Here is a 20141-nt window from a genome sequence, read left to right on the forward strand (position 1 = left end):
TGTTAACTTCTTCCCAGCTGACTGCAGTTGTCATTGCCTCTCTTGTGAACGTCCAAATACCATCAAAAGATTAGAGGCAATCTCATTTGTAAGTACTAATCCCACAGTGCCAGTGACTGCAGTCTGGCCACACGGAGGCTTTTGGAGTACACAAGGTTCAAACGTAAAGGCAAATAAAACACAAACAAAAAGACTTCAATACAATTTCAGTCTATGGACTCTGAAGCTCCATCTATGCCTCTAATATTACATCAGTGTAGATTTAGTCTACTACTTGAAGAGGCTGGTACGAATGCATGTCCCCCAGTCGCACAATCACTTTTCTGGCCCTTTATCTAACGTTGTATGGCCAGTAAACACCTACATCTCACAACCAACAGGACAGGTCATGCAGTTTCTGGAATTGTTGTTGGACAGAATTAGCCTTTTATTAATGACTGTTAATTCAATGTTTATTTCTGAGCCCTTGATAAGAATTTATAGCTGTGGTAGTGGAGAAACACTGTCTGAACAACTAATTAATTGCTTTACTCTCACATTCATTCAGGTGCCTCTGCGGTTCCTTAATCTGCGGTTCCTTAAGTCCGTCATGACAAGAACTGACTTAACACTTGGACCAGGGAAACACATTAGTGGATCTAGGGACATGCTGGAGTCTTAAATCTAAGATTAGAGCTTCTGTTCTATAGATGGAGGACGGAGGATTTCCCCTGTGTCTTCTCCACTTTTCCCAGGTGGGTGGGGCCTCTGTGGCCATCCAGTAGAGTAGCCTAGTGGGTGAGACATTCTGAACATCGGTGACATCTCACAGCAGCTCATGGCCCAGGCTGTGCTGAAGGAAAGAAGAGCGCCAACCATGTCCTACCAAGCTAAGGGCAGAAAAGGGCACTTGGCTCTTCCTGTATTTGTAAACTGTAGGTAAACTACCTGCCTGATACGACACAACACCAATCACCCAGTCCTAAATCAACACCTACCCACTACTCACAAGACACTTGTGTAGATATGAATGGAGTGGATAGTTGTCTGGAATATTATAATATTTTCACCTTGCCCTCTGATAGGCTAGGTGGAATTTACGCCATATTTCGACCACTTATCCAATCCGTAAGGGGATGTTTCTTGTTATCTGTTATTATGCAGGTGAGGAGCAACACATAGCACCTCTTTCAGTCCCAATGGAGGAGCAATGTTGCTAAGTGGAAGTCTAGGGATTCATTTTCAAGAAGGCAGGGAGAGGGGGTGAGTATGAGCTACGCTCTACATTTCTAATGGACTATGATCTTTTTAGCCTCTTTAAGCCCCAGTTCATCTCATCCTTCTGACTCCTGCTCTATTATTCACTGGAGCCAAAGAGTAAATCCGTCTTCCTTCTTTATATGCTCTCATGACCATGTACTTATGGCAGGCTGGTCTGAACCTTGTTTAGTCGAACCTGGTGGAAGAGCTGACATCTGGTCCAAGGGTGACTGACATTAGGGCCCATTGCAAGGACTCTGTTGCACAACATTATTTATTTCAGGCAACATCTAATGATAAATGATAGGACTTCACCACCTGAACAAGTACTATCTTACCTAACTGTAGGCTAATGGCAAAAATTCCAAAACTAAATGAATACTGCCCTTATGTGGTAGTCGTTAAAAGTTGTAGAAACTTCACTTCGCAACAAGCGGTGGCGCTCACAGACCCCCCCCCCCCCTCCCCTCCTTCTCTCTTTTCTTCCCCCCAAGCAGTTAATGACTGTTCATGAAGGTGACGGAAGTGCGTTACGGTTTAAAGAAGGCTGCTTGGGTAATAAAGGACACAGGGGGAGCTGTCCGTTGGCCTGGGTGCTGAAATATAATTCCAAGTCGTTGTGTCCAATAGTATAACATTTGAAAGTAATGTAAGGCCGTGTCTAAAGAGGAATTAATGATTGGAAAACGTTTGTGTAGCCTATGAAGCAAAGGAGGAAAACATGGGATTATATCACATCGAGAGTTCCTTTGACGAAGACATTTGGTTGAGGACTATCCTTCCCTAAACTATATTCAGGTACATTTAGACTAGAAATTTGCACAAATTGTGTGGTAGTCTAAAGAAAGAACCAATTTTCCGTATTGTTGCAAATATAGAATTCATTAAATGTTATAGCTAGATAAAATGTTTTCGTATAGCCTACATTGAATCGGGACCAACAATAAAGGATAGATCCAAGCAGCTATGGCTACTTGGCAAGGCAATTTGTGAGGACGTTCTGATTAGATCACATTTAAGCAGACTACTGTGTTAAAAAAAAAGGATGAACTAAACAACTAAATTAAATCACAATGAATTAACTCAAAGTTTGAAAAAGTAATTAAAAAATTACAACTAGGATGTAGGCCTTATTCTAACTTTTTTGACAGATTTTTATTATTATTGTAACGGTTTTCTGTATGAGAAGGAGAGTCGGACTAAAATGCAGCGTGTAGATTGCGATCCATGTTTTAATAAACAAACGTAAAACACGAATCAATACAAACACTACAAAATAAAGAACGTAATGAACGTAACGAAAACCTAAACAGCCCTATCTGGTGAAAACACATAGACAGGAACAATCACCCACCAACACACAGTGAAACCCAGGCTACCTAAATATGGTTCCCAATCAGAGACAATGACGAACACCTGCCTCTGATTGAGAACCATATCAGGCCGAACATAGAACTGGACAAACTAGACATGTAACATAGAATGCCCACTCAGATCACACCCTGACCAACCAAAACATAGAAACATACAAAGTAAACTATGGTCAGGGTGTGACAATTATCACCAGCTGCTGAAATAGTTTATAATCAACCATAAAGACATGTTAACATAAATTATAGATACATTGGAAACATTGGAAACATCAAACATTCTGAAAGGGGAAAAGTCAATCAATTGGATTTAATTCGGTCTCCTTCGTAATTCTTAACAGTAGAGATGTAGCCTACCCGAAAGTGTTGTAAATGTGTGGATTAATTAATGAATTATTCCTTGCATGCAGGTTGTAAAATGTTAGATTGAATGCGTGTTAATCCGTTATTTGACATTTTAAAAATAAGCACGAATACATATTCCATTTCAATATTTTTTGTCTTTGATTTCAAATAAAACATGTTGCGCAGAATAATACAATCATGCCTTACTAATGTATCTGTATTCTTTCTCTAATCTCGTGTTTCATTTAGTTGTTCAATTTGAGGTTCAGACAGGGCCATTCAAAGACATCACACACGGCATACTATGGGCAGGTCATGTCAATACACCAAATCATTTGCATGTAACGCTTTGGAAAGCAAAGCATTACTTCAGTGCGAGTCTATTATGCACTTGTTGTGTGGTTGTGGACCAACAAGTAAAATCGTATTTTTTTTAGATCACATTTTAGTTTTTTATTGTTGTTATTAAGCAAATGTCTTCGTTAGTGCACGTCCAACACACATTCATCGATACAATGTAGATTCATAAAAATCGTGAATCAGTCTATATGAAGTGAGATTGTTAAAACCATAGTTAAGTCTGATAAAATCCCTTCTAAATCCACAGTGAGACATGTGGCTCACCATCCCTTAAAATCCCTATTCATACTTCTCCCCTCTAGGAGAGTCACAGAGTCATCCTAGACCTAGAGTTGTCCTATAATAGATAGTTGAATCATAGTCGTACACTTTATACGTTTGTGATACATTACTATAAAATGTGGGTGTACACAACTACTGATATGAACATTGTTGCCTCAATGTCTAGGCTTCAACATTGAAATGTCTCTGTTATAGTTGTAGGTATATTTAATATTTAACAAACCGTTGTTCTGACTTGTGAGACTGTGAACAATGTAAATAATCAAACCCTATCTGTATCCTACTCTAACGTATCCTCACTATTCTGTTCTGTTCACAGCAGTCCACCAGCCTGATGCATTGGGGACCATAGAGTGAACCAAGATGCCTAAGATCAGCACGGAGCAGTCTTATCCCAGCCACGGCCGCTGTTCGGTAAACACCCCCGACAACCTGGACCAGATTGAGAGTGGCAGCAGGTAAGAAATGTACAGGATTTTACCAGCTTGGGTTTAGTTTAGGATTTGAAAGCTTTTACTTTGAAGAGCCAGCAACACACAGACTCCATTTTTGAATGCCAGTAAGCGTTCTGTGTGATCATGATTTATTGCAGTGTAGTGACACTCCAAACACAGGAAACACAAACGTTGACACGTCCCAAGCTAGTACAATTTCAGTGTATATTTTTAGCCTGGTGGAGGCCTCACTCTCTTCCTGGTGTCCTCTCTACGCTGCAGCCATGAGGACCAACTAGACCCCTCCTACACGGGGACAGGAGGCATGTCCAGGTCAGTGCAGATGTCTTTTTTCCATATAATTATTTACATTTATGCTCATTTTGAGGACTACAATGAAAATAAGTAAATAGACTTTAATGTGTTTTTTATTCTTCATCATTTATAATGTGTGTATAGTTGTTTCTCATTGTTTTATAATGCATGTATAGTTGTTTTCTAAATATTTGAATATCATTTGAACAACATTACAATGAATGTCTCTCAGGCTGTCTCGCTTCATGGTGTTGGTGAAGGGCTGGTCATCTCACAGTAGTCAGCCCTCAGATGCCCTTCCTTTAGATTCAACCATGAAGTCACACACAGAGTTCAGAGAGGCCTGGAGAGCAGAGAGCATGTCCAACACCAGACTCTCTGACCAAGTCCGCAGGAGGAAGTGAGTCCCTGTGTGTGTGTGTGTGTGTGTGTGTGTGTGTGTGTGTGTGTGTGTGTGTGTGTGTGTGTGTGTGTGTGTGTGTGTGTTTCGCTCAATTTCTCTTTCTCTCATGTTGCAATTATTATGACTTAGAAATGAAATAGCTGCTTAGATTTGAAGCTAACACGTGTATTTATATATTTGTTCAAGCAATGGTCAATGGCCCCTTGCAGCATACAATATGAACAACTGCAACAACAAGGATGAGTAAGTGGACCAACTATAGCATTCAGATAGTATTCAGACACCTTGACTTTTTCCACATTTTGTTGTTGTTTTTTCCCCCTCATCAATCTACACACAATACCCCATAATGACAAGGCAAAAACAGGTTTTTAGACATTGTTGCTGATTGATAACAAAAAAAATTGAAATATAACATTTACATAAGTATTCAGAAACTTTCATTTACTATGTAGGTAGTAACTAATCTAATCAAATCAAATGTTATTGATCACACACATATTTAGCAGATGTTATTGATCACACACATATTTAGCAGATGTTATTGATCACACACATATTTAGCAGATGTTATTGATCACACACATATTTAGCAGATGTTATTGATCACACACATATTTAGCAGATGTTATTGATCACACACATATTTAGCAGATGTTATTGATCACACACATATTTAGCAGATGTTATTGCGGGTGTAAATAAATAGCTGTATATGGTTTTGTTCCCCCCCCCCCCCCCCCGTCACTCTCCAAACTATTTTGTGTTTCATAATTGTGATCAGATACATATTTGTTTTTATAAATGTCATACTGGATGACAAAGAATGACAAATTACAAAGAAATATCAGGAGAAAGCCAAGAGACCTGTCACTACTCTTTTGACCCGACAGTAGCATGCTGCCCCCCTCTGGTCTTGATAAATCATTGCACATAGTTTAATGCAATGGAAAATCTAATTGAAACCAAATAACACCCTCCATGAACATTACAATCCAATATCACCAAACAAATCTGTAAGAGTGACGTTAGTTCAGTTGATTAGCCTGATCCACCATCCAGACTGCTGAGCTTTTGTTTCTTTTCACTTCATATCAGTGGAGGCTGGTGGGAGGAGCTATAGGAGGACGGGCTCATTTTAATGGCTGGAAGGGAATAAATGGAATGGTATCCAACACATCAAACATATGGAAACCACATGTTTAACTCCATTCCATTTATTCCATTCCAGCCATTACAATGAGCACGTCCACTCCTCCCACCAGCCCCCGCTGCTTCATATAGCAAAACAGAGAGTAAGCTTGCGAGATCAGGATGGTGAAACGAGGCTTGGTTGAGTACACCTGCTATAGATAATCCTCTTATTTTCCCCTTTGTATAATAGTGTGCTGTGCTGTAGTTAGTACCTGCTTCATTGAGATTGATAAAACGATATGTGGGAAAATAATGTGTTCAGCAAAAAAGACGAGAAGAAGGATGAGAAGAAACCGGATCCCCCGAAGCCACCTGATAAGAAACCAGATGAGAAGAAACCGGATCCCCCGTAAGTACATTCATATTCTATGGTTATATGGAAGTCTTATATGTATAAACAAAAAAATGGATTATAAGTGAACAGGAAAAAGCTTTGTATTTTATGTTTATTTCAGTAAAGAAGTGTGGATCATTGACCCCGCCACAGATATGTACTACCAATGGCTGACAATAGTAGCTGTCCCAGCATTCTACAACTTAATGCTTCTGGTGCCAAGGTGTGTGCTGTTTTAGAATTCCAGTTTTAGAGTTTCCCAAGATATTGTTGAGTAATTGTGAATGATCAATACTCTTGTGTTTCTGCTTATCTCCCAGAGCTAGTTTCAATGACCTGCAGGCCAACTATGTAATGCTGTGGATGGTTCTCGACTACACTTCAGATGTCATCTATTACATTGACACGTTTGTGAGATCTAGGACAGGTAAAACCATTCTTGTTTAGGGTTGTTGAAATTATTTCTACATAACATAGCCTTGTTCAACAATTTAGTATTTGCGATAAAGCTTTGAAATGGCATCAACAGGTTTCCTGGAACAAGGATTGCTCGTAAAGGACCCAGTGAAACTAAAAGAACACTACCGAGCCCAGAAGCAATTTAAATATGACATCATATCGATGATACCTACCGATCTTGCCTTCATTCCATATGGTTACAACAATCCAGAGTTCAGATTCAACCGCCTCGGCAAGATGGCGCGCCTCTTTGAGTTCTTCGACCGAACGGAAACCAGGACAAACTACCCCAACATTTTCAGAATCGGCAACCTTGTGCTTTACATCCTGATCATCATCCACTGGAACGCTTGCGTCTTCTACGCCCTCTCCAAACTCCTGGGCTTCGGCTCAGACACCTGGGTGTACCCAAACATCACTGACCCCGAGATGGGCCAGCTGTCCAGGAAGTACGTCTACTGCCTCTACTGGTCCACCCTAACCCTGACCACCATTGGAGAGACCCCGCCCCCTGTCAGAGACATCGAGTACCTGTTTGTAGTCGCCGACTTCCTCACGGGCGTGCTGATTTTTGCCACCATTGTTGGTAACGTTGGCGCCATGATCTCCAACATGAACGCGGCACGTGCCGAGTTCCAGGCCAAGATCGACTCCATCAAGCAGTACATGGAGTTTCGTAAGGTCTCCAAGGTCCTGGAGGCCAGGGTGGTCAAGTGGTTTGACTACCTGTGGACGGAGAAGAAGACCTGCGACGAGAAGGAGGTTCTGAAGAACCTGCCGGACAAGCTGAAGGCTGAGATTGCCATCAACGTCCACATGGAGACTCTGAGGAAAGTGCGTATCTTCCAGGATTGCGAAGCCGGCCTGCTGATCGAGCTTGTGCTCAAGCTGCAGCCGCAGGTCTTCAGCCCCGGAGACTACATCTGTAAGAAGGGCGACATTGGCCGAGAGATGTACATCATCAAAGAAGGGAAGCTGGCTGTGGTGGCGGACGACGGGGTAACACAGTGGTGTGTGCTGAGCGATGGGGCGTACTTCGGAGATCTCAGTATCCTGGGCATCAAGGGCAGTAAGGCTGGCAACAGAAGAACAGCCAACATCAGGAGCGTGGGTTACTCTGACCTCTTCGCCCTGTCTAAAGACGACCTGATGGATGCTCTCACTGAGTACCCTGACGCCAAGTACGCTCTGGAAGAGAAAGGCAAGGCCATCTTGATGAAAGACAACCTCATTGATGAGGAATTGGGAAACAAGGCCGACCCCAAAGAAATGGAGAACAAAGTCCTTACAATGGAGACCAACATGGAGGTCATGACGATCAAGTTCACCAGAATGATTGCAGAGTGGGCAACATACCAGGCCAAGGTCAAGCAGCGCATCAGCAACATGGAGGCCAGGGTCAAACCCCTCAGGCAGGGGGATGGATGAGGTGATGAAGGATAAATAATCACATGCAGAATATCTACTCCACATATTTAACAGACACGGACATTAAATGTAAATCTATAACCCATACTCACAATTTAGATCTGGTTAGATCTAAATAGCTTTCCATCCAAGTGGATTATAACCATAAACTGTATTGTTGACTAGTCAAAAGCAGTGAAGGCTGGTGGGAGGAGCTATAGGAGGATGGGCTCATTGTAATGGTTGCAATGGAATAAATGGAACGCAGTCAAACATGTGGTTTCCATATGTTTGATACAATTAAATGTTTTGCATTCTAACCATTACAATGAGCCAGTCCTCCTATAGCTCCTCCCACCAGCCTCCACTGGTCAAAAGTATACCTAGATTCAAACATAAACTCAGCCAAAAAAGAAAGTCCTCTCACTGTTAACTGCGTTTAAGGCAAACTTAACATGTGTAAATATTTGTGTGAACATAAGATTCAACAACTGAGACATAAACTGAACAAGTTCCACAGACATGTGACTAACAGAAATGGAATAATGTGTCCCTGAACAAAGGGGGGGGGGTCAGAATCAAAAGTAACAGTCAGTATCTGGTGTGGCCACCAGCTGGATTATGTACCGCAGTGCATCTCCTCCTCATGGACTGCACCAGGTTTGCCAGTTCTTGCGATGAGATGTTACCCCACTCTTCCACCAAGGCACCTTCCCGGACATTTCTGGCGAGAATGGCCCTACCCCACACCTTCCGATCCAACAGGTCCCAGATGTGCTCAATGGGATTGAGATCCGGGCTCTTCGCTGGCCATGGCAGAACACTGACATTCCTGTCTTGCAGGAAATCATGCACAGAACGAGCAGTATGGCTGGTGGCATTGTCATGTTGGAGAGCCATGTCAGAATGAGCCTGCAGGAAGGGTACCACATGAGGGAGGAGGGTGTCTTCCTTGTAACGCACAGCGTTGAGATTGCCAGCAATGACAGCAAGCTCAGTCCGATGATGCTGTGACACACCGCACCAGACCATGACAGACCCTCAACCTCCAAATCGATCCCGTTCCAGAGTACAGGCCTCGGTGTAACGCTCATTTCTTCGACCATAAACGCGAATCCGACCAGCACCCCTGGTGAGACGAAACCGCGACTCGTCAGTGAAGAACACTTTTTGCCAGTCCTGTTTGGTCCAGAGACGGTGGGTTTGTGCCCATAGGCGACGTTGGACGACGTTGTTGTCAATTTATTGCCCTGGCCACATCAGCAGTCCTCATTCCTCATGCCTCCTTGCAGCATGCCTAAGGCACTTTCACACATATGAGCAGGGACCCTGGGCAACTTTCTTTTAGTGTTTTTCAGAGTCAGTAGAAAGGCCTCTTTAGTGTCTTAAGTTTTCATAACTGTGACCTTAATTGCCTACCGTCTGTAAGCTGTTAGTGTCTTAACGACCATTCCACAGGTGCATGTTCATTAATTGTTTATGGTTCACTGAACAAGAATGGGAAACAGTGTTAAAAACCTTTACAATGAAGATCTGTGAAGTTATTTGGATTTTTACAAATTATCTTTGAAAGACCGGATCCTGAAAAAGGGACGTTTCTTTTTTTGCTGAGTTTAGTTATTTGTCCTGCTTGTTTGATAGGCTTAAAGTGATACCAAAATGTTTTTATTTTGTAATAAATATATTATCCAAAATTGGTCTGTATTTGAATCCAAAAGACACTGGTAGTTGAATTTTGCTGCTGGTGTGCTTTTGAAATGTCTTGGTCAGTTGAAATGTACATTATCTGAAAATAATTGGATGTTTTTGGCTTACTATCATTTCCAAGTCAATTCCACTTAAACTCAAGATTGTACTGTACTTGTTAAAACTAAGAAGCTTAAAAACGGTCAAATCAAATGCAAACATATTTATTTGAACTTTCAGTGATATGTTCTCTTTTCAGAGGTAGAACAACTCGGCTCTTTTAAGCCAATCGACTGAATGTATGTTGAATAAATTAACATGTCTTGGTTAACTTCACTGGGGTACGAGACAGTAAAAAAGTGGAAGAGTACTTCAGAATCATAAATTACACAATCCTCAAAAGTCTTACAAATCCATCTGTTCACATATGATTAAATGAACTCTTCACCAAGTACAAGTTGGAAAAAAGCAGTCACTTTTATTTAGCATGTTTTCACAACACTTGATTTGAAGCCTTTTTATCAATTACATTTTTTTTAAAAGGTAACAGTTAACTCAAACCAACCTATAAACTGACTGCTTCAATTCCAAGATCAGGGTGAACGTTGTCCATTCTCTGGGCCCTGGAGTCCTTTTAAATGTACAGGCGAGCAGCAACTTCAGCAGTACAAAACAGAGATACAAATGAATGAGGTACAGCAGAAACCCAAAGAAGCGATGGAGGAAGGGAAGGCTCAGGGCACAATATCTGAAATGTATTTGTTGGGGCAGGTTCTTCACAAGCAGCCCTGAGCACCGTTGAAAAGTGACATTACTGCGAGCTGGCTGACTGCTTACTGACTGAAAGACGGCATCAGGATTCAGGATCCATTGACATTCCTAAGCAGTGATTACATCCCTATGGAATTGTCCAGAAACTAAAAGACAAAGAAACAAATCAACTGTTTACTGTGCCAGGGCTGAAGGAATTTTCACAGCTAGCTTTTCCAAATCGAAAATGAACCATTTAAAAAAAAGGTCTGTCGTAAGTTATTTTCGACACAGAGACAAATCTTCTAGATCGCTCCAGGATCACTGGAGAGCAAAGATTTGTCAGTAACACTTGGCAAATGTCTGTAGACATTTCATTTAGTACAAAATGCCTTGATTTTAAAAGGAAGATAAACCTGGGACATATTTGGGGTTGGTCTTCTAGAAGTGTAGACAACCAGAATAAATGCTATTCTGATGATATAAATGTACTGAGGATTACAATATAATACCGGTTAGACACGGGCAACAAAGGAAGACTTCAGAAATTATTTTTTTTGAGAACAATCATGTAATTGTAGCCAAAAAATTATAATTCTGAAAATGTCTAAGTGCACTTACAACAGCTCCGACAAAGTTTCAGTCTACTCTCAGTGCTCCAATGGCGAAAATAATGTATGTGTCCCAAATGGCACCCTAATGGGCCCTAGTCAACAGTAGAACACTAGATAGGGAATAGGGTGTCATTCAGGACAGATGCTCAAGGTAAACATTTTCTGAAGATGCTGTCTGAATGAAATTACTTTCCAAGCTCCAAACACTTCCATGACAAATGGAGTCTGGTTCGATTGGCTAAATAATATGGAAGGTGTGTGTGTGTGTGTGTGTGTGGGGGGGGGGGGGGGTAGGACATCATATACACGGTTTCCCTCGTCACATCAGCTTCTGACTGCAGCGATGCAACCGAACGATTGCAAAGTAACAGACTGCAAAGAGGACTGCAATGCATGAATGGATGCAGCCTTTTCTGTCTCACAAATGGTAAAATGTTTCTACATCGTCATTGTCACAATCCAGATTATTAAATAATCCCAGCCCTCCCCTTTCCCAACAAAAAAAAGGTGTTATTCCAGTCAAGGATCAAAATAACCGATTTCAACCTTAAAATAAATATTAAGGGGGAAACAATCCCCTGTACATAAAATAAGATAAAGGATGCGTTCAGAACACATTCACACGTGGGAATTGAAACGTACTTTAGATCACATGAAGTTCAATGAAGCTACTCCAAGAGATCGGGACGCTGGCACAGACAAACTCCACTACTAGAGTGCGCTACCTTTAGATTAACCATTGTGTTGATTTTCGGCTTTTCTCATCTCGAATCTTGAACAATTTTGTGTTGGTTGGTCATCTTTCGTTTATTTTTTCTGATATGGGGGAAGGAGGGAGATTGTGAAAAGGAGTCCTCTTTCAGTGTGGCAGCCATGGCCTCAGAGCATCCCAAACCCTTTGGCATAGAGGATGGCTTTGAGCAGTCTCTCTCTCAGCTTCTCCTTGGTGTCGTACTCCGGGAGCAGCAGCACGTTGAAGCAGGTGTGAGATGTGGGTAACCTGCAGAAAGGGGCAGAGGAGAGGGAAGGGGTCAAAGGCCATTCCAATTGTTAAGGTCAACAGGCCATTCATTTGGAATGGGATTACCTTGAAGTTCCACTGTAATCTGAAGCCAATTCATCAATTTCCCCTCAAACCAAATGCATGCAAAGTACATGGTTATTTTTATTCATTTATACAGTGCCTTGCGAAAGTATTCGGCCCCCTTGAACTTTGCGACCTTTTGCCACATTTCAGGCTTCAAACATAAAGATATAAAACTGTATTTTTTTGTGAAGAATCAACAACAAGTGGGACACAATCATGAAGTGGAACGACATTTATTGGATATTTCAAACTTTTTTAACAAATCAAAAACTGAAAAATTGGGCGTGCAAAATTATTCAGCCCCTTTACTTTCAGTGCAGCAAACTCTCTCCAGAAGTTCAGTGAGGATCTCTGAATGATCCAATGTTGACCTAAATGACTAATGATGATAAATACAATCCACCTGTGTGTAATCAAGTCTCCGTATAAATGCACCTGCACTGTGATAGTCTCAGAGGTCCGTTAAAAGCGCAGAGAGCATCATGAAGAACAAGGAACACACAAGGCAGGTCCGAGATACTGTTGTGAAGAAGTTTAAAGCCGGATTTGGATACAAAAATATTTCCCAAGCTTTAAACATCCCAAGGAGCACTGTGCAAGCGATAATATTGAAATGGAAGGAGTATCAGACCACTGCAAATCTACCAAGACCTGGCCGTCCCTCTAAACTTTCAGCTCATACAAGGAGAAGACTGATCAGAGATGCAGCCAAGAGGCCCATGATCACTCTGGATGAACTGCAGAGATCTACAGCTGAGGTGGGAGACTCTGTCCATAGGACAACAATCAGTCGTATATTGCACAAATCTGGCCTTTATGGAAGAGTGGCAAGAAGAAAGCCATTTCTTAAAGATATCCATAAAAAGTGTTGTTTAAAGTTTGCCACAAGCCACCTGGGAGACACACCAAACATGTGGAAGAAGGTGCTCTGGTCAGATGAAACCAAAATGTAACTTTTTGGCAACAATGCAAAACGTTATGTTTGGCGTAAAAGCAACACAGCTGAACACACCATCCCCACTGTCAAACATGGTGGTGGCAGCATCATGGTTTGGGCCTGCTTTTCTTCAGCAGGGACAGGGAAGATGGTTAAAATTGATGGGAAGATGGATGGAGCCAAATACAGGACCATTCTGGAAGAAAACCTGATGGAGTCTGCAAAAGACCTGAGACTGGGATGGAGATTTGTCTTCCAACAAGACAATGATCCAAAACATACAGCAAAATCTACAATGGAATGGTTCAAAAATAAACATATCCAGGTGTTAGAATGGCCAAGTCAAAGTCGAGACCTGAATCCAATCGAGAATCTGTGGAAAGAACTGAAAACTGCTGTTCACAAATGCTCTCCATCCAACCTCACTTAGCTCGAGCTGTTTTGCAAGGAGGAATGGGAAAAAATTTCAGTCTCTCGATGTGCAAAACTGATAGAGACATACCCCAAGCGACTTACAGCTGTAATCGCAGCAAAAGGTGGCGCTACCAAGTATTAACTTAAGGGGGCTGAATAATTTTGCACGCCCAATTTTTCAGTTTTTGATTTGTTAAAAAAGTTTGAAATATCCAATAAATGTCGTTCCACTTCATGATTGTGTCCCACTTGTTGTTGATTCTTCACAAAAAAATACAGTTTTATATCTTTATGTTTGAAGCCTGAAATGTGGCATAAGGTCGCAAAGTTCAAGGGGGCCGAATACTTTCGCAAGGCACTGTATATACACACAGTTGAACACATTTGCTAGTTGCATGTTTCCAACGTGATGTGAGTGAGCAATGTGGGCTGCAGACGGAAAACATCCTCACCTGTCTGTGTCGGGGCCGTTCTTGGCGATGATCATCTTGAGCTTTCCCAGGCCTCCGACAGGGGCTCTGTCTGTGCCCGTAGTGAACTGCAGGAACAGCCTCTTCTGCTCCTCAGCAAACGAGTGCAGCGTCTCCCAGAACTCCCTGGTGGGTCAAGTACAGACAAGGCTTTATATTAGTGTCCTATTCTGGGTTTTTGGTCACTGTCCCTGATGTCAGCAGCAGATCAAACTGCTGAATTTCAAAATGGTTAGACTGTCCTTTCTGCAGTCAAGTCCCCTTTGAAGTAATGGTCCATCACCTCCACACACACACACCCTAAAATAAAGCAATTCCTTACTTAATGATGCGTGAATCTCTGCTGTAGCCGCCATCATATTCTGTCGTTTCTTCAAGTGCTTGAAAGTCTAGGTTCTGTGTGTGATATACACATTATGGAGAGTTAAAAATCACATTTAAAAAACACAAAAGAATAAATACAAATGACTAAATTCTCTTTTCTACAGCTTACCCTGCTTCCACAGATGAGCAGCTCGATTTCCTCCGGCCGGAATAAATATTTCAGCGGGGACTCGTTGGTGACCATGTGAAAACCTCTTCTGAAGGCTTTGAACTGCTTCTCAACACTCTTATTCAGCATGTACTCCGCATACTGAGCTACAAACTCCTGTCGACCACAAGATGAAACAACGGCATGATTCTCTGGACGGAACACTACCTCATACTCTATTCAACCCCACTGGTCAAATAAGCTACATCTAAAATAGAAAAACCCTAATAATTAAAATGTCTAAAAGCATGATTTTGAGTGAAATAATTTTCTCCAAAAATTCTTGAAACTCACTTTTCTGTTCTCGTTGGTGACTGGAATTTGATCACCATTTTCCCTTAAGTCGTACATGAGGGGGTTTCCGAACAGGTCTGTCTGGGATATCTGGAAGGTGATCATCATGTCCTCCTCCACACTACCCTCGTACTCTGACAGCTCCTTCAGACTCTGGTACAGAACCTGCACAGAGAACAGGACACAGGGGAGAGCAGACAGAAACACCTTATCAATAACACCATTTCAATGGTATTTATCTGTTAAGGTCTAGATTGCCCTGAAAGAAATTGCTAAGTAAAATGTAATGTAACACCATAGGAGTCTACAGCCATGTCGGAGCACAAAGGTTTAAATCCCACTCTGGAGATGAATATCATTAAGCTAATTGTATTAATAAACAGGACTTCAAATACTAACCGGATTGGAGTCTGCGAGGTCCCGGAAGGTTCCTTTCTTGCCCATGAGCTTTCTGTAGACCACCATGGGGAAGTGAACGTCCAGGATGCAGTTGTTGTAAATGGCCAGGCCAAGGACGATGCCGATCAGCGTGAACTGACCCTCGTTTTCAAACGACGACGGGTTGAACCAGAACATCTTGGTGCGCTCGTCGTACGCAAACATTCCTGAGGAGAAGGACAAGGAACCACCTTTACAATATACAACACAAACCAACCACATCCACTGCAGTAACGACGAGGACCTTTATAAAACACAACAGCAACACAAACCAACCACATCCACTGCAGTAACGACGAGGACCTTTATAAAACACAACAGCAACACAAACCAACCACATCCACTGCAGTAACGACGAGGACCTTTATAAAACACAACAGCAACACAAACCAACCACATCCACTGCAGTAACGACGAGGACCTTTATAAAACACAACAGCAACACAAACCAACCACATCCACTGCAGTAACGACGAGGACCTTTATAAAACACAACAGCAACACAAATCAACCACATCCAATCCCAGTCTCACAGTGACGGGTCAGCAACGTATCGACCGACTGACGACTTGGTTTCTCACCAATATCTGGGTTGAAGATCTCCTCCACGACGAGCTGAAAGAACTCTTTGGAAACCCCTCCTTCATCTACACCTTGTTCTCCTTCAAACTCCACATACAGCTGCTTCTTCAAGTCTGCAGGATTCTCCATGGCGATCATCTCAAGCTAACAGGAAAAATAGAAGTAAAATAATGATCTAATACTAGTGTGAGGAATATAGTGGACACTCTCCAGTCAGTACAAACACCACTCCAATGCTTTTAAATCCTTGAGGGGGAGTAGACGAAACAAGTACACACTTCGGGGTGGGAGAAACTAAACAGGGCCTTGGACTTACCCTGACGAGGGCATCATCGATGATGTGGTCTCGGCGTACTTTAAGCCTCAGGTAGGGGTTGAGCTGTTGTCCCTGCACCAGGCTGTAGAGTACTGTGATGCGTCGCTCGCTGTACATGCGGATGCGGTTGTCGTAGTACAGGCCCAGGTTCTTGGTCACGGCGTTGAGGATGAACGGACACGTCATGAAGGAGAACTTGTTCTCCGTCTCCACTTTAAAGAACGTGTAGTCCTTGTCCATCTCTAGGACTTCATTCAGGGGCTCGTTGACAAACTCCTCAAAGGGGATGAGGGGCCGCCGGCTGTCGGAAGTCCGGATGGTAAGCTCAGTCTCCAGGGGGTCCACCCGGGGGCCCTTCTTGTTTCTCCTCTCCTCCCCCAGCAGCTCCTGCAGCGTCAACTCGCTGGACTCAGGGATGGGCTCCTCGTCCTCCTCTTCGTTGTGCTCCGTGTCCACCTCCCCTCCCATGACATTTGCATAGTAGACTATCTTCAAGCACTTGGTGGCTGCCACCACTGCATCGTCGTCGTTCACCAGGTTGCGGCTGTTGAACTCATTGCTGACCACCTTAGTAATTAAAATAACAATACATTTAATTTGTATAGTGCTTTTCATTACAAGAAAAGACAAAATACCAAGAGAATCTAGCTACCTTGTAGGTGATGAGCTGCTGGAAGGTCTCCATTATGCGGTGGATCTGCTCAGCACTGTAGTGAGACCACAGGCGGGCCAGCTTGGCCAGCGCGGGTAGGGGCAGCTTGCTCATGGCCCTGCAGAACTGGGGCAGGGCGATCTCCAGGTAGTCTGGGCTGTGGAGGTTACTGTTCTCCATCACCACCACAAACAAGTTCAGGTAGTTGGGGTCCCGGGAGTAGACGTTGTGGTACGTCAGGTCACATTCCACGTTGGGCGACAGGTAGACCAGTGCGTTGAGGAAGGCAGTTTCGATATTACCGTTGGACAGCAGTCTCTGGTAGACCCTCCTGACAGCGTCGATGTCCACAGAAACCTCATCAGGACCCAGCTTCCCCACATCATTGTCCCCTGATGCAGCGCCGTCTAACCGGGAAGAGGAACCGGGCGAGTCCTCCTCCATAGCAGCAGCGGAGCAGGCGGCCGCTTCCTCCTCGTCCTCGTCTTTGTCCTCGTCCTTGCTCTGGAGGGACTTGAGCTCCTCCTTGGTGGGTGGTTTGGACCGGCGGAAGCTCTGCACCAGGCCCTCTGCGCTGGAGAACACCCGTCCTATGACCCGGATCAGAGGGGAGTAGTCCTCCTTCTCTCCACAGATGTGTAGGATCTCATAGACTTTATCCTCTGTTAGGTAATTCACATCTGGAAAACATCAATGTAATACAGTTAATTAAGCAGCATATGTAATATCCAGTTATGGCTAAAAAGTTAACAGTTTCAGTTAAGATCAACAGCCTGAAACTGAAATTCTGCACTACAATTGAAACACTCCAAAAAGTATTGATGCACGAATGAGTCACTTATGCCAACACACCTTTGAAGTCGTCCCTTACACAATGGTTCATAGTGGTGCCTTTCTTGGAGGGGTGTGGGTCGCACAGTTTGGCATTGTTCTTGTACAGCTCCAGGGCCTTGACGGCGGCTGCGTTGTTGTCCAAGCGGTGGGAGCCCCTGGACGAGGAGCACCACGCGTTCGAGCAGGAGTCATTCCCACAGCCCTCCGTTAACTGGTGGTAGTAGCGCTCTATTAGATGCTTGGCGGCTGCTCGCTTCCTGAATTGGAGGCCGTTCAGATTGGAAGCATGGAAAGTTATGAAACTGGCTGCAAGTCTCAATCAAAACAGCACTGAAATCAGTCTTATCAACATCCAAAGTGGTAAACATAAAAAAAAACAAAAAAAACAAAGGGAACTTAATGTCATTTATAAATATCGATGTGGTCTTCATTGGAAATTAGATAAGCCGCTAAACATTTAAGAACGAAAACATTCATTTTCATTGGGAACTTGTGGACTCAGCATCCACTGTGTGTGCCTGCTGCAGTCAGCAGACCATGCAGGAGGGAATGTGTGTGGAAGCCAAAGAGTAAAATTATTAATATGAAGGTGCATAGATGGTGACACTTTGACAAAATGACTGTGGACATTCATTGGTTAGTGAAAGGAGGGAGATATTAAATATTAGCATTCCATAGATAGTCAATTAACATGTTCTGAGGTAGGCGACTAAATTAACTTACTGTACTGTAGCTAGCTACTGTATGTTAATCACTGAATGACATGACTGACAACTTAAAATAAACTTACATTCGGCTTGCTTCCGTGTTTTCTATGTCAGACTCCTCTTGTATTCTAAACAAACAAATACATCAATAGCTTAGGTCAGAAATATGTAGCTAAATATGTTGACAGAACCATCTAGCCTACCTACTACAGCTAGCTACAGCAGAGAAATTAACCAACTTATCTAGCGAGTGAAACGATTTTTACTAGTGTAGCGTTAGCTAACTAGCTAGTTAAGACAGCCACAACAACTAACAGTAAGTGAACGCTAGTTAATCTTATGTTAATGTAAACAAATTTCTAACTGATGATGAAATGTCTACAGGAACAGCGAATATAAATCTGCAAAGACCGATACAAGTAGCTAACGTTGGCCAGCTAGCTAACGCAGACAGAGTGATGACCGTGCAGCTTGCTTGCTAAGTAGCTAGTCGTTCAGGCGATAATGTTTTAGGTAACATAGTTACAATTCAGCAATACATCGTCGTAACTGTACGTTAACGTGTAATCAGAACAGCAAACAAACTAGCTACCTAAAAGTTATGTTAATAACTAGCTAAGTAGCATTGCTAGTTAGCCAACTAGCGGTTGCTAAATGCACTTTTCAGGCCTAGCCTAGCCTAGCTGGAGGGCAACATTAACTAGCTGCCTACATACCTGGAAATCTGCAGGAATGTTGCACTTTTACTTCATTTTACATGCCAGTTACATAGCTAGCTAGCCAGAAACCATAAGTTGGGAATCATTTTATTGCAACGATACAGAAACATGCACCCTTCCCCAAACCACGACACTCTATTTATCTCCATGCCGACCTGTCGTATCCTCCTGCAGGGGATGTCTCGGCCTGTGGTAGCGCACACTCACAATCCCTCTCGTCGGAATTCATACGAGACGTTCTCCCGCAGTTGCCCGTGATCCTGTGTAACTGTATGAATTAACACTTTCTCCACAGTTTGGATAAATATTCAACAAATCGTTATGTTACTGCTCAAGGCTCTTGACGGTGATGGGCGATTTTATTGAATAAGGAACTTCATTTAAGGCCTATTTCATGCTCTAGTCTCTGTTTGGTGTTTACAGCCATCTTGACTTCAACAACCCGAACAGGGGACACGTCCCAGAATGCAATGTTGCGGTAGGAATATTTTGTTCAAAAACCTTTTCCCTCACTTTTGAGCTCAGTTCAGTCATTGAGCTACTGCAAAAAACAGTGAAGCCTTTATGTCTGTTACAAACACCTCCAAAATACATAGCTATCCAAATTAAAATTGTGGCTATCAAGTGTTCCTTGAGTCAGGCAAATGGGATTCTGCCACTGTTCACTACACCGGTGTCAGAAGTGGGATACATGTACTATCGTTTTAATTCTTAAACGTCTAAGCTGGGGGGGTGCCCTTTAGCTATATAATATTTTTGTTTAATTATTTGATAAAATATTGAATTTGGCCTTTACTACTATAGCCTATAGAAACGCAATGAATAACACATGCATAAATGGCAACAAAAAAAAAGAAGTAAAAAAAAGGTTTTGAAGTGTCTGTCCTATATCTAAGAGATATAAGAAAACTCAGGAAATATATACTTACTCTAGGGTATAACCAGTGATGTTGAGACTCGTGCCTTT

General features: G+C 42.6%; 1 protein-coding gene and 1 pseudogene across 2 annotated transcripts; one reads left to right on the top strand and one right to left on the bottom strand.

Moving 5' to 3' along the window:
• The first annotated feature begins 1831 nt into the window (after positions 1-1831).
• On the top strand, positions 1832-8703 carry LOC110497016 (annotated as a pseudogene).
• Positions 8704-10280: 1577 nt separating this feature from the next.
• On the bottom strand, positions 10281-19647 carry LOC110518946 (ubiquitin-protein ligase E3A). Of its 2 annotated transcripts, none has more exons than XM_036982198.1 (12): positions 19330-19647; positions 18539-18583; positions 17767-18005; positions 16915-17594; positions 16263-16829; positions 15946-16090; positions 15326-15531; positions 14927-15091; positions 14594-14749; positions 14423-14496; positions 14083-14226; positions 10281-12192 (listed from the first exon to the last, which is right to left on the bottom strand). In XM_036982198.1, exons 1-12 carry the CDS (start codon positions 19401-19403, stop codon positions 12072-12074), a joined length of 2616 nt encoding a protein of 871 aa, XP_036838093.1. In that variant the 5' UTR covers positions 19404-19647; the 3' UTR covers positions 10281-12071. The 2 variants fall into 2 exon arrangements, with proteins under 2 accessions (XP_036838093.1, XP_036838094.1); XM_036982199.1 differs by lacking the exon at positions 19330-19647 and adding an exon at positions 19172-19305.
• Between the last annotated feature and the right edge of the window lie 494 nt (positions 19648-20141).

The sequence above is a fragment of the Oncorhynchus mykiss genome, chromosome 7, assembly GCF_013265735.2.
Source record: "Oncorhynchus mykiss isolate Arlee chromosome 7, USDA_OmykA_1.1, whole genome shotgun sequence".
Taxonomy (NCBI): domain Eukaryota; kingdom Metazoa; phylum Chordata; class Actinopteri; order Salmoniformes; family Salmonidae; genus Oncorhynchus; species Oncorhynchus mykiss.

Coding starts and splice junctions, on each gene's coding strand:
- LOC110518946 (XM_036982198.1), bottom strand. CDS start 19,403: ATGAATTCCGACGAGAGGGATTGTGAGTGTGCGCTACCACAGGCCGAG. Junction 16,091..16,262: donor TCGATGATGCCCTCGTCAGG/GTAAGTCCAAGG, acceptor TTTTCCTGTTAG/CTTGAGATGATCGCCATGGA. Junction 12,193..14,082: donor AACGGCCCCGACACAGACAG/GTGAGGATGTTT, acceptor CCCTTTCTGCAG/GTTACCCACATCTCACACCT.